Here is a 14,749-nt window from a genome sequence, read left to right on the forward strand (position 1 = left end):
GTCCACGCATGTAGATCCCATGTCCTAATTATTTATATCATATATGGTTTTATTAGTTGATTAATTACGGTTATTTTTTTTCCTTACCATAAATAGTGACTTGCCCTAAAATTCTAAACCTCTAATTCTAATATGATGTTTAACAATCTAGCGCCACCTTGTGTTTCATTTAACAACAAACATGTGTTTTAAATGTTGCGTGCATTCTCATACCTACCACAGTGAGCACTGTGTAGATTTTGCTCACCCGGTTTACAGAGTCTTTCTCCTTCTTGCCGATGACACGTTGACTCCGTCAGAGTTCAGAGTTTGCAGCGAGGTTGTTGATATTCCAGTTCAACACTTTCGATTTTGGCCGTCTCCTACGAGCGATGTGATGGCCTTCTTGCGATTATTCATGCGGCGGCAGTTGCCCATGACCGCGTCACAGTTGTCTCGCGTTGTTTTGAGGCTTTCGCGGTCTCCCGGTGGCGGGCTGCCAGACACTACACGGCGGCAACTCACCGAGAAGGGACCGTGGGGGAAGAACCGGTTACAGGAGCCACCACAGCAGTACCAGCTATCAGACCTTGATAAGGCAGACGCATCGGTACATAATCGACACTGTTGTTGTTACCAATAAGCATGTTTTGTGGGATGAAATGGATGTGTTTTTCCCCTTGTAGATGCTGAGGAAGTCTCACGAAACAGGTAACGTAACAATGTCCAACAGAAGGTGAAGGCAACTTACACGCAATTATGCTTGATTTATTCCATTGTATCCTGTTTTTCAGCGTAAAATAAGAAACTTTTGTCCTCACAATAATGTCACTAATGGGTATTCAGCAGTTCAGCGTACATATCCCTCCTTAATTATTGGCACCCCTGGTTAAGATGTGTTTTTAGCTTCTAATATTTTTTTTAAATATTCAAATAATATGGGACCTTAATGGAATAAAAGAGAAAAATCCAACCTTCAATACAAGTGCATTTATTCAGTGGGGAAAAAATCCCACGTAAAGAAATAATTATTTGACGTCAAATAATGTGTGTCACAATTATTAGCACTCCTGGTGTAAATACTTTGTACAACCCCCTTTTGCCAACAAAACAAGGTCTGGGGACTGAGATGGCTATGGGAGGAGCTTGATTTTGTGTCTGGTGAACCATTTCTGTGTAGATTTGGCCATATGTTTAGAGTCATTGTCTTGCTGAAAGACCCAGTGACGACCCATCTTACAGCTTTTGGGCAGAGGGCAACAGATTTTGATTTAAAATGTCCTGGTATTTCAAAGCATTCATGATGCCATGCACCCTAACAAGGTTCCCAGGGCCTTTGAAAGCAAAACAGCCCCACAGCATCACTGACCCACCCCCATACTTCACAGTGGGTATGAGGTGCTTTTCAGCATGCGCATCTTTCGTGGCACGCTAGACCCACTTAGAGTGTTTGGTTCCAAAAAGCTCAATCTTGGTCTCATCTGACCAAAGCACACGTTCCCAGTTGAAGCCTGGGAGCGTGTGCTTTGGTCATCTTAACCAGGGGTGCCAATAATTATGGAAGGCACTGTAGAATACACTGACACAAACTTAGTTAAAATGGGTGAGAGAAGGTGCAATGACACCACCACGGACCTGCCGCCTGAACATCACATTTAAATTCTACTGTAATTCTAAATATAGCATGGAATTGGTCTCTTCATGGATGCTCAGCTTCTCAACAGAGCGGAGTGCAAATAGTAGTGATATATTAAATAGGTGGACATTCAAAAGTTCAGTTCAAATCAAGTTTGCCTCAGTCTGCCTTTTTCCATCTTTCCTTTGCTTATGTTTACCTCCAATCTTCAGTACCTGGCAAAACCTACAAGCCATTTTTTAATCACTTGACTCAAATTATTCACCACCACAGAGCTCCATACTAACCTTTTGTACTAGGAGCACAGTGGCCCCTAACTTACTATTTTATACGGGTGCAAGCAAAAGATTCAGGGGGGCACACAGTAAATCGAAATGCAAAGTTTTCCTCAAATTTTCACTGTTTTACCGATAAATACTTTCATAATAAATGCATAAAACTAAAACTTAGGGATCTATATTTTATTATCCATCAGTTTTGGCATCAACTAGTATACTGTTTGGAAATTAGGTTAACATAGGAATTTTGCTCTATTTCTGTTGCTGTCACCTGGCACTACAACTAATCAACAATTGATTTATTGTTTGACAAACATGGGCGGAGGTTACAGTATAACAGTATAACCTGCATGTCCTTTTTTTTGCTGAGGACAGGACATTAATAAGACCAAACCAATTAGTCGAACAGGGGTCAGGGCTACATTACGAATATGGTGATATGTTTCCTACGTAAAAATGAAAAAAGTTAAAATTATTATTTTAATAGGAGAAAGTAATTTTTCAAAATAGGGGACCCGCCATCTTGCTTCATATAAAGGAATTTTACAGTGGTTGTTTTTTGTGGGGGTCTGGGGTTGCGGGGGACGATACCACTAAATCTATACATGGAAGTACATGTTAGCCTACACTGTTCTTCACAACAAGAGTAATGCGTAGCTTCAATTGGTTGTCTCTTTCATCTTTTCCCTTATTTTCATCTCTAAAGTGCATCAGTAGGTTGAGCAATTATGGGAAAAAATTCTCAATCAGGATTCAGTTTTTATCTCGATTATGATTAATGTGTGATTATCTGAAAATAATGTCTGCATAAGCTGAAAATAAAAATATTTTAAATAAATAATGTAGAAAATAAATGAATACATTTTAATGAATGAATGAAGGTATTGATAGGTATTTGGTTTCAAAAGTGTAAAGTCACAACATGCGCTATCCTTCTTTCCTTCTAAACCAGGCTGTTTACAAGAAGAAAAGAAGCAGCATTTTATTATTATTTTTTTTTTATGACTGTCAACACTTTCCTGTAAAAAAACAGGGTGTGTCGTGGAACCTCTCTCACTAAGCAGCGTCTTGCTCACGATTTGCTGGTTCTATAGTTTCCAGCAGAGCTCACTACATTTCTCACAGTTCAATTAATGTCTAGACTTGCATAAGTCTTACCTTCAGCTAGCTATTTTTCTTATTTCAAGAAATCTGAGTAAAATTTACTTGAAGCACTGGCAGATAATTTCACTTATTTCTAGTAGATTTACACTGAAAACAAGGGAATTGAACTCATTTTAAAGACTGTCAGTAGCAAAATTAGTGGCGTGTTCGCCACCGTCAACAACATTGACGTCTTTTTACATTACTTGCAGGGGCTGCTGCTGGTGGCTGAAAAAGACTTCTAATATCCCTCCTCTTCGAAGGGGGTGGAGATGGCGTCATATATTTCTGTCGAGCTAGCGTGTGCGTTTGTATTTCGAGGGGGAGTAAGGAGAGGTCTAGTCATCAGCCAAGCAAATATGTGTTTGGGGGGGGGCAGGCACATTCAGCAAGAAAAAGTGGTAAATAAGTCTGAACATAATGAAAATAATTCACTTAATAATGGTAGGGTCAATTCTATCCATACATTATATGGAAAGACAATCTAGATGACCAATATAACTGAAGTCATTATATAATGGAAACAAGATTGCTTAGAAGTTGGAGGGGACAATTTGAGAATCCCGAAAAGTTGGTAGTGTTTTGTCCCTACCGTCCCTATGCAAACCTACGCTCTTGTCGAGAAATCACCTGCAAGCACACAAATCACCTGCGAAGACACTGGCCAACTCAGAAATTGACATCTGCACGCCACACGTTGTCAACATGGAGGAGCGTATCATTTTAGCAGCGTGCGACCAGCACATACTTTATGATACCTCTCGGCCTGATTTCTGGGACATAAATAAAAAAGCAGCAGTATGGGAAGTTGTTGGCGCTCAGAAAAGACCAGAAATTTTAAAATGCCCGCCAAATTCATAGCTAATTAGAGACCAGCGATGACGCATAGGCAGAGGGTATCACTGTCGCTCGCCACTCAGTCGTATCGCGTCCTGTGTGTTGGCTTTTCGTATTTCGCCATCGCGTCCCGTGTGTCGAGCCCCTGAGTCGGACTTATTCCCCGTTGACCTCCTTTGAAACAGTGCTGGCGGGTTTGTTGGAAAGAAAATAGTCACTTATTGTTCTTTTTGCCATTGTTAGAAAGTGCTGTCGTTTTTCCCGCTACCCCAATTATAATCCGCACCACACATCGCTACCTCCAACTCCTTTTTCTTCTGTTGTATTATCCCTTGGAAAACCAGCACATTACATTACCACCGACTAGTGGATTTAACCATATCAGCAACAACAACAAAAAACCCCCCCGCAATGTTACTGGTCACACATGTGTGATGAAGATGTAGATGAAAAAAATACTCGTACTGGTTCTAATTTTAGTTTATTCACAAAACAGATTAAAAAAAAAAAAATTCAGTATACTGTATATAATTTAAGTATCTTTTTTTGGGGGGATACATTCCATGAGTTTATTCCACCTGTCTGTCAATCATCAGTGCGAGAGACTGCAGTACAACTTTAACATTACTAAATGGCTTGATTATTTCTTATTGTCATGTCACCTACTTGGGATTTGGACGGTTTTGCAGGTTTCCTCTCATGGTTCCGAAATGGTCTGCTGGCGACCGGAATCGGTGTCATCGCCTTCGTACAGAGTGAAGTGGGACGAGAGGCAGCATATGGTAACTGAAGAAAGCAAATGTAATACAAGCTGTGGATTTGGCTTTTTACAGTGACAGCAGGGCCGCAGCTCTCAAATATTTTAGTAGTCGAGTATTCGGATAAAACACTTTTTTTGTAGTTATAGAGCAATTATGAATATACACGAGAAAACAAGACATTTCACCTAATATTGAACCATTTTTACACAATCAATGTCTTTATTTTAAATGTACATTTTTGAAAACAGCCAACAATTGCATCTCAGATGTGACTAAAATAAAAACAAATTCACTGATTTCACTCAAAAAAACCTAAGCTCTTATAAAAAAAATATATATATTATTCTTACCTAATAATGTCATTACGCTTGATAACACACATCACTTAAAAGTTAGGTGTTTTTCCACTGTGTTTCAATTGAATTTCCACTTGTGTCAAGCTAATTTTAAGTTAGTTTAAATTGTCAGTCCTGATAAGATTTTGAGTTTGTGCAGTGTTTAAAATATATTAGTGCTGTCAAATTTATCGCGTTAACAGGCGGTAATTAATTATTTAAATTAATCACATTAAAATATTTGACACATTGAACGGATGCGCGGAATCACCCGCTCATGCATTGCCTCAAACAGATTACAAAGATGCCGTTTTTTGCTCATTGAGAGCTAAGAGGCAGAGAAAGGTGTCTTGTTTTGTGCCTTTTCTTAACAAAGGTATACCACACGCAACGTGCTGGCACTTTGTTTCATTATTGGCACATTCAGCTTCAACATTAACACAGCTTACGGCTCTCGGCAGGCCTATCTCACTCCTGCATCATGGGTGTAAACATTGGTGCCGCTTGCACTTCAGGGTGCCTCGGATAATTCTATATCAGAATATTACAAAAGGCGAGTGGACCGTTTATTGGCAATAAGCTTCGGCAACTCCTGCATGACAACCATAAATATCATTTAGTGAAAGCACAACAAAAATAATATCTCTCAAAAAAAAAAAAAATCACAAAAAGAAAAGCGCTTCAATCTGTATTAGTGAGGCCCTATTCTCACAAATTTAAACAACAGTGCAAAGAGAACAGGCATTTCCAATCAAAATAGCTACGCAAAATACACATAAAACTTACTCAGACTTTGGTCAAACTCTATTCAAACATTTCGTTTAGCTCAACAAATACACTGGATGGCAATATTTAGTCACAATATACAAACTATCAGAGGTCCCGTACTTTGTATAGCCAACACTCAAATAAACATAAGGTACAATGAACCCGGAAGCTACGACGTCAGTCGAGGGGCAAACCGCACACGTTGGCTAGAGCTCTAATTAATTTAAAACTCTCTATTGACACCTTGTGGTGTATTTCAATCACTACCTTACGTAGTTAAAGACACTATGGAAGATTGGCAGGGAGCCGTTTACTAGTTTATTTTTTGATTGAAAATGTTATTAAAACGAAAACATTGAGACGGGTTTTAATATAAATTTAGTATAACTGTACTAACATTTATCTTTAAAGAACTATAAGTCTTTCTATCCGTGGATCCCTTTAACAGAAATAATGTTAATAATGTTAATGCCATCTTGTGGATTTATTGTTATAATAAACAAATACAGTACTTATGTACAGTATGTTGAATGTATATATCCGTCTTGTCTTATTTTTCCATTCAAACAATAATTTACAGAAAAATACGGCATATTCTAAAGATGGTTTGAATTGCTATTAATTACTAGAGCTGGGAATCTTTGGGCACCTAATGATTCGATTACGATTCAGAGGCTCCGATTCGATTATAAAACGATGCACCCCCCTTTTTAAATTTTTTTTTTTAATGTTTTGTACATTAGTTCTAAAATTGTTCAAAAATCCTCTCTGGCTAAACCAAACTACTATTTCAGTTAACATATAACAGTAAACAAATATACGAAAATAACAGTAAATAAAAAACTCCAGTCCCCATTCTGTATCAGCAGCTTTAAACTACATTCAATTAATGTGTCAATTATCTGTTATAGTTGTTAAAATTGCTCCCGTTATTCATAATTTCCCCTTCTGTTTACCTTTGTCAAAGTTTTAAAACTATTTAATCATTTAAAGATAGAATCAAGACAAGATTCTGCCGATTTAGGAGTACTTTAGATAAAAAGTTAATTGGGTTCGCTACAACAGAGCCTTCTAGAGAGGTCTACTGCTTTAAGATGGCAGCTGTTTATGTACTCTGGAAAGTCAGTCATTTTGCATCTCTTTAATAATACAAGGTCTAACACAGACGTCGTCTGTCAATTTGCAACTACCGTAATTTCCCGAATATAACGCGCACTTTTTTCCCCCAAAATCAACTTGTAAACTCATGGTGCGCATTATAAACGGGTACATGGATGGAGACAGAAATATATATGTATTACATATATATATATATAAACCGATTTTTTTTCATTGACACGGCCACGTTGTGTTGAAGACACGTATGCGGCGACCCGTTGCCGACCATTACGGTACGTGACGTCACCGTTTTGTTTCGGTAATACTTCACTCTAATCGGCCGAATGATTTCGTCTGTGTTAAATTCTGCTTATTTCACTCTTCATAAAGCACAGAATTTAGTTTCTTGAACTCATTTGAGTCGACGTTTATTGCAGCTCCCCAATTCGGACCATAACAAATGCAAGGACACACACTTCCTGTGTCCGTCAACTATATCGGTCCCTCGGGAAACTCAAACCCAAATAACAATAGTTCCTTTTGTTACTGTCGTGTTGACAGCTATGAGCTCTCACGGATTTCCGACTTACGTTCTCACTTTCATTTTACCGTATCAATCCATGGAAGAAACATTTATTCATCATGAGGAAACAAGCAAGTTATACAGCAGCCTTTAAAAGAAAAGTCACATCTGTTTTGTTTTCTCCTAGATTCTGGTAAGTTGGAGAAGTTGTCAAATCATATTATTACCGTAAATATTGTCAGTTTACGGTAATGTTTTGAACTACCAATGTGCTATGCTTGTGCTGTGTTTCACCAGTCAGTAAAATGACATCTCTGTATCTGTACACAAGCTCTGTTTCCTTCTAAAATTAGGGTGCGCGTTATAAACGGGTACAATAATTTCCCCTAGATTTTACAAGTAAATTTGGGGTGCGCATTATACACGGGTGCGCCTTATATTCGGGAAATTACGGTAGTTCTACTTATATATGATATCTACTGTAGCCATATGTTTGTAGCAACTAGCAACTGGGCGTTGTTTGTAGCCACTGTCAGCTGCAGTCAGGTATGATTGTTTTTTTTATCTAGCGGCATGAGTTTAACATGATATTTACTCTCCGTCCGTTCCTCATTGCGTCCCAAAGACCGCGCTGACTATGTTTTACTTCTGCTTTACCTGGTATAATTTAATAATCGGAATTTGGATATTTGTGAATCGTTCTCGAATCTTCCACGGCCGAATCGCGAATAATCCAAGAATCGGAAATTTCGCACGCCTCTATTAATTACGAATAATTAATTATTAACCAGTGATTAACTCGATTAAAAATTTAAATCGTTTGACAGCCCTAAAAGATATGTATGATGCCTGCTGTATAGGAGCACATTAGGCACCAGTGCTACTTGGGGCTTTATCCATCACTGACTACTGAGCTAAAATTGACAGTTAGCTTTATTTTGTTTTTATTTTACACCTTCATCATTCTACAGCGCTGTGTTTTTACAGATTTAATAAAGCCTGTATGAAAGACGCCTTAGCTACGCATCGACAGTAGTGATAATTCATAGAAATCTAGCCCTCCGCAGGGCTAATGTTACATTAGCAAGGTACTGTAATGTTAATTTTATTATTAGCGTTACGTTAACTTAATTTTACCTCGTCCGGAGTATTGTTCATTCGCTCTCGGAATAAACCGGGCACCTTCTGTAGATTTGCAGCATGGAAGACGTGCTGTACTGGTATGCAAGCGCTGTCCTACAGTGAATACATGAAACAGAGTTCACCTTGGTCTCCAGCTTGAAATGCTCCCACACTTTTGTCATTTTCTGATTTTTCCTTGGTGCCTCTCTGTTCGCTTTCTTCGGCTTCTTCGTCGTTACCTCTATATTCATGCATGGTTGAAATCAAATATATCTGCCGCCTCTGTCTTCTTCCTGTACGTATGTGATGTCAGCGCGTTGTGCATCATTAAAAGTAGTCCGGGCAAAACGTCATGCTTAGAGGTAGCAAAATTAAACGATTCGTTGATGCGGAGAAAATTCGTCAATCAATTTTTAAAATCGAGTTACTCGAATTAATTAAGTAATCGTTTCAGCTGTAATACAATATAAATTCCTTTAAAACTAATCATTTCGTTACATTATATTCAGCACATAACAGCCCCTAAACTATTGGGTAAAAACTGTTCAGGTTTTTAAAGGTTAAATGCAAATGTATGTAACTTTTAAGATCATGGATGAAGTGGACATTTTTAAAAATAGATCTTCCTACAGCCTTCTTCATCCTGGGTGGTGCGTGCGTGTCCTTCGGTGCTGCCTCCTACGTGGGCAGCCTCTTGTCGCTACGGAAGCTGATGCTGCTTTCTGTGCCCGCCGTGCTCATCCAGGGAGCCGTGGTAGGCAGTGTGGCTCTCTTCTGGCTGTGCGCCGTATCGCTCTACATAGGCCGCTTAGAGGTGGAAATCATCCACGAGGACGATGAGGAGGGAGAAGAGTGCCAGGAGTGCCGCGATAGGCGTGAGCACAGAGGCTACCGAGGCCCTCCGCATGATAGGAGGCACCACGACGACGGAGATGGCAAGGGGATCGACAAGTAGACGTTTTCCAGTGAGTGCGTGTGTGCACGTCTGCATGTTTAAAGCAGGTGGTGTGTATCATTACAAGTGAACTTAAATATGCGTGTTAAAAGGGCCATAGCCAAAGTTTGGACTTCAGTCACAGGCCCCTTTTCATACTGGTTATCCCACAGATCTCTGTATACACTCTCTGGCCACACCATTAGGTACACCTGCACAGTGTAATAAGCAAATCTTTTTAAAGCTTGTGGTAAAAACTACTAAAAACTTTACTCTGTGAGGAAATACAGGTTGACATTATTCGCAATATAAAACCGCAAGAAAACAAGCATGTAAAATGGTTATTAGAAGTCGACACACCCCATTCAAATGCCAGGGTTTTGTGACAAAAACATCATCACAAATTATTTACAAACATTTGAACCATTAATGTGACATATTTTAATTCATAATTGAAATAAGAGTGAAGGTATTCCAAATAAACATCTGAGTTGATTATAACTGTTTTGAATTAAGCAATCACATTGTAAATCATTCTGAATGGGAGCCACTACCGTACTGATTTAACTCCACATAAAGATTAAGATGTTTGAGCAACTTTGATGGGAAACAAAAGTTAAAAAATGTAGGAAAAGCCTACTAGAACGTCTGAACTTAATCAGAGGCACTTAAAATTATGGCATGTTTTTCCTGACGGACTGCCACTTTCAAATGTTTAGTTAACTCTGAACACGCCCATGTACTTCGGAAAGGGTGTAGTATTTTACAACCAGATAAATTCAGTTAATTTTATACTGCCTCTTGTAAAGATGATTAAAAAATCAGTTTTTTTTGCAAATATTTGAGGCGTGTGAATTTATTGGAGAAAACGGTTTATCATGGTCTCATTTTTGAAATCACACAAACCTGGAATTTGAACAGGAATGTGTAGACTTGTTGAATGTTTGTGCAGTTATACCTAATTAAGTATCCAGAGAGTGCAGTTATTACGTTTACTAGGTTCTTGATATACATGGACTCACAAGTGGGCGCATGTTTCAGGTTCCGGTTTTTCGTTTTAAGTATTTGTGAATCTTATCAAGGGCTTACAGCTTTTTTTTTTTTTTTTTTTTTTTTTTTTTAAAACAGTGGTGTAAGAATTATAATTTTAAACAACTATAGCACCTTGGTAAGCTCCCGTTGTATTGTCAAAGTTTTTTTTTTTTTTTTTTACCCCTCCGTGTTGTAAACCTTTAATATAACTTTGTGTCGCACATGAGGGTATACAGTTTTATTTTCTTTTTGGATGTTGTATAGCGGCTGGGGTTCTATTTTTATTTATTGTTTACTGGTTGATGTAAGCGCTGTCAATATACCCAGCAAACAGTGGAATAAAACATGAGAGCAAAACTGCTTGGTTTCTTTGTAGGGATTCCTACAATCAATCACCCTTACTAATAGACAAAATACAAATGGTTGGGTCTTAATTTTAGTTCTTTGCTGCCTCTTGCTGGTCAGTCTTGGGACTACAAGAGAAGTGGTAGTGCTATGAGTGCTGTTCTGTGTTTGTATTTCTCAATTTTGGCCCAATTTTTTTGTTTTATGCGACAGTATTTCGTGCATTTTCCTGTAAGGTCTCATACATTAACAAAATAGCATTAGTTCTGTATAGTTTTCAGTACAACATGCATCGAATAAGGGTTAGCTTTCTATGGCTACCATAGGCGGAGTTTGACTTTTGGGTCGGGGTGGGGCACAACATGTTGATGACCCCAAAACGCAGTGTCAACAATAAAATTAACTTACAAGAATATTTATAATAGTAAGTTGTAATGAGAGTTTTTGTTTCCTCTCATTCTTGAGAGCAATTATACATCAGGCTGCTTAGGCAATACTTTTCGCCAAGATCGTCATCCATTGAATTTGGTACGCCCGCCGGTGTCGTGCCAATGTAGTTACCCCAGTCAAAAATTGTATCCCCTGGGCAAAACCATATGGAGGTAGATTTTTGTCATTAGTCAATCAAAGTTGCTTCAAAAAAAAAACAAAAAGTTGCTTCTATCAAAATATATATTTTCAACCCCCCAAAAAAGTCGCTTCAATTAAAAAAAATGTGTTTGAATGCAAAAATAAATTTGAAACTCAAAAAACAAACAAAAAAATTGCATGTGAAAGCTATTTTTCTTTGATTATTTTTTTATTTTTATTTATTTTTTTGATTGAAGTCAATTTTTTTTTTTTTTTTTATGACTGAAGCAACTTTTTGATTGAAGTAATGTTAATTTGTGCTTGGGCCACATTTTGGCTAGGACATTTTTCGCTTTATTGTTCAATAAAAAAATAAGTTGCTTCAAAAAAAAAAAGATTTTCAGAAAGAAAAATCACTTCAATCAAAAAAAGAAAAATTTCAATCACAGAAAAAAGTTTTTGAATGCGAAAAGATATTTGAGATTGAAAAATTAATAATTAAAAAAAAATTCTAAGGTGCTCGAAAAATAATTTCGACCCATTGTCCCATCATCGATTGCTGTATTGTGCCGCCATACTGTCCGTCATTGTGTGTCGTATTGTCAATGATCGTAGTTTGTAAAGGTGGATTCACTTGCAAATTATGGAAGCCCCGGTGCTCTCAGACGCTGTAAACTCATTGGATGAGTTGCATAAAAGCCGTTATTTGGAAAATCTTCGGTCGATCCAGTCGCCAGATCCATATTTGATGCCCAAACCGATGTTTCCTCCCGTCCGGTCCCGTCCCATGCGTCAGAGCTCGTCCTGAGACCACAAAATTTCCAATCATACTCCAGTTTATGTCACGATGAGGAGTCGGGTACCCAAAATCGGCACCGGCCCGAATATAAACCGACATTTGGTCAACTGAGCGTCACCGTTGTCACGATTGTAAAATGAAACTTGATCGACAACGGGCCGGTGTGTGCCGAAAAATAGCTGCCCCCCGTGAAATGTCCCCCCTGACGGGAGCGCTTATTTATAACGCTTTATTGACGTGAAAACATCAAATGTTTTCATGAACGCCTTACAGTAATGGATTTACGACTGTAAGATCAGTTTTAAATAATTAAATTACACAAAATATTAGTACTGTATTTTAGTGGCAAATCGTCGACTGGGCCACATAACCACCTTTGAATAGAAATGTATTAGTCTACAGGTTTTCACGACTATATCCCAATGACAGTAACACAGGTATGACATTTATTAGTTCAAGCAGAGTAAAATAATACACATTCACGGTACAAGAAAGTCGTTTCTGTTTGGGCGCTCCTGTCAGGGGGGACATTTCACGCAGGGCGGCTATTTTTCGGTACAACACCTGTTGTTGCGCTCACCTTCTTGCTGTGCGACCGTGGCGACGAGCTTCGTAGTCTCCGTCTGATGATGTCTGCGATCGTGTTGGTATCATATTGATGTTTTCGCCGCTGTCTAACGGCTGTTGACACAAACGTATCATGGACCGAGATAAACAAACCGTGCTGCTTTAGAGATTTGCCCTTCTAACAATGGGCACACAGCAACTACTAAAATGTCCGTTTATCTTCTCTGTTACTGCAACCAATCGCCACACATGCCTTCACCATTTTGATTAATCATTGTTAACGATTGTCAGGAAGGTTTTTGGGTTCGTTTACTAGGCGGTGATTCCTTAGACAAGCAGAAAAACAAGCAGTAATAGGAGGAATGTACGTAGCGGTAATATGTAAACACGATGAGCTGACGGACAATATGACAACACCAGTCAGGGGGGCGGAGTTGTGACGTCATGTGATTGGGGTCTATAGGAAAGTCAGTTACATGCAATGACACTTTTTGGCCACGGGGGGGGCTGGCCCCTCTGGCCCCCCCTTAAAATCCGCTAATGGCTACATGATATGCGGATGGACTAGTGGTTTGTCTGCTAATTCTGAGGTGAAAGTGATAACCGTAGTTTGGGATTTTTTTTTTTTTTTTTTGGTAGCATTTTTAATTGCTGAATTTCTGCCTTTAAATGATTTTTTTATGTTAAGGGAGAGTTATCATTTTCTTCAGAAGCTTTTATGACGATGAAATAAAAAGTACAAATGAACAACATGAACACTGACCCTGGAACCACCCTTCCCCATTAACCCACCTGCCATCCTGTAAAAATGAGAGAAGACACTATCAGATCCAATGCAGAAGAGGCAGCACAGGATTATAAACTGTCTACACACAGGATGTACATGCATAATTTTTATAATGAGGCCATCATCTGAAAGTATGCATGATTATATGATCTCCCCCTGCAATGAGTGTGTCAGGGGGTTAGGAAAGAAAGGATGGGGGTCTGGTTTGTGATAACCTGCCAACTCAGCGAGGGTGAAGGTCCATGATATCATATGGCTATTGCCACACTGCTTTGCTGTTCACCTTTTCTCACCTTCGTCTCATAGTGCGGCGGGGCGATTTAGGGTGTGTCACACTGACCTGCAACCATGCCACCCTGTGGTGGTTCTAGCCGAGGATTTTTCTGAAACGGGCCATGAAGGGGCCACATGTAACCTTCAGGGGCCAAGTGTCGCTGCCATCTTTGTTCAGTTCGTTTTGGTCAACAAGGCAATACATAGATAGAATATTCTGCATGTGGCAGTAAAACTTTGCTTGACATTGTCAAGCAAATATGAACCAGTGTAGTTTACCTCTGTGAAGTTGGCCCCCATCAGACGCAAATTTATATAAACGTGATGTTTGTTTGTCGTTTGTGCTGTTATCGATTCATAGTTATTGAGAGCTTAATTTTGAGTGATGACGTCACTCAGCAATTACGCAAAACGTGTTATTTCATTAAACTTTCTTTCATGCCCCAAAACACCCGATGCACAAAATATTTCAGTGAATAAATATTATGAAAATCAAAATAATCATAAGAAAAAATAAGTTTTGACCTTACCTGCAATCCAAACATTGCTGTGATGATTGCAGCAGAGCAGTGAATGCGTCACAGCGTCACCTAGAAATCCTCTGAAACAATGGAAGGCATGATAACTGCTCACGTGGTTCAAGTAAAATCATGTTAAATTGTGAATCTATAATTTCTGTGTCCGTTAAACTGTGAATTAACTTTACATTTAACATGACCAACCAATAAAATTTCAGTAGAATTAATTGTAGACGTGTTTAAATAACAATGTGGAACGATTTGAAAAAACAAGCACTTGTGTGCTACAGCCTAAAGCAGGGGTCGGAAACCTATGGCTGGCGAGCCAGATCTGGCTCTTTTGACGGCTGCATCTGGCTCGCAAACAAATCTTTAATTTAAAAAAAAAAAAAAGATTTTTATTATACTCCTTTGCGCATTGCGCGAAACGGCGATGTCACCGGT

The 14,749-nt window shown here is 38.7% G+C and overlaps 1 protein-coding gene across 1 annotated transcript; it reads left to right on the forward strand.

The window, feature by feature from the left end:
- Positions 1–265: 265 nt before the first annotated feature.
- Positions 266–11,344, forward strand: tmem160 (transmembrane protein 160). Its single transcript, XM_057837966.1, has 4 exons — positions 266–589; positions 666–690; positions 4,563–4,655; positions 9,113–11,344. Exons 1-4 carry the CDS (start codon positions 377–379, stop codon positions 9,433–9,435), a joined length of 654 nt encoding a protein of 217 aa, XP_057693949.1. The 5' UTR covers positions 266–376; the 3' UTR covers positions 9,436–11,344.
- The last annotated feature ends 3,405 nt before the right edge of the window (positions 11,345–14,749 follow it).

Source organism: Corythoichthys intestinalis, chromosome 6, assembly GCF_030265065.1.
Source record: "Corythoichthys intestinalis isolate RoL2023-P3 chromosome 6, ASM3026506v1, whole genome shotgun sequence".
Lineage (NCBI taxonomy): Eukaryota > Metazoa > Chordata > Actinopteri > Syngnathiformes > Syngnathidae > Corythoichthys > Corythoichthys intestinalis.

What these genes read in the sequence shown, in the direction of transcription:
- tmem160 (XM_057837966.1), top strand. Translation starts at nt 377, where the DNA reads ATGGCCTTCTTGCGATTATTCATGCGGCGGCAGTTGCCCATGACCGCG. An exon ending in TTGATAAGGCAGACGCATCG is followed by an intron (nt 590 to 665) that starts GTACATAATCGA and finishes TTCCCCTTGTAG; the next exon opens with ATGCTGAGGAAGTCTCACGA. An exon ending in GAGGAAGTCTCACGAAACAG is followed by an intron (nt 691 to 4,562) that starts GTAACGTAACAA and finishes ACGGTTTTGCAG; the next exon opens with GTTTCCTCTCATGGTTCCGA.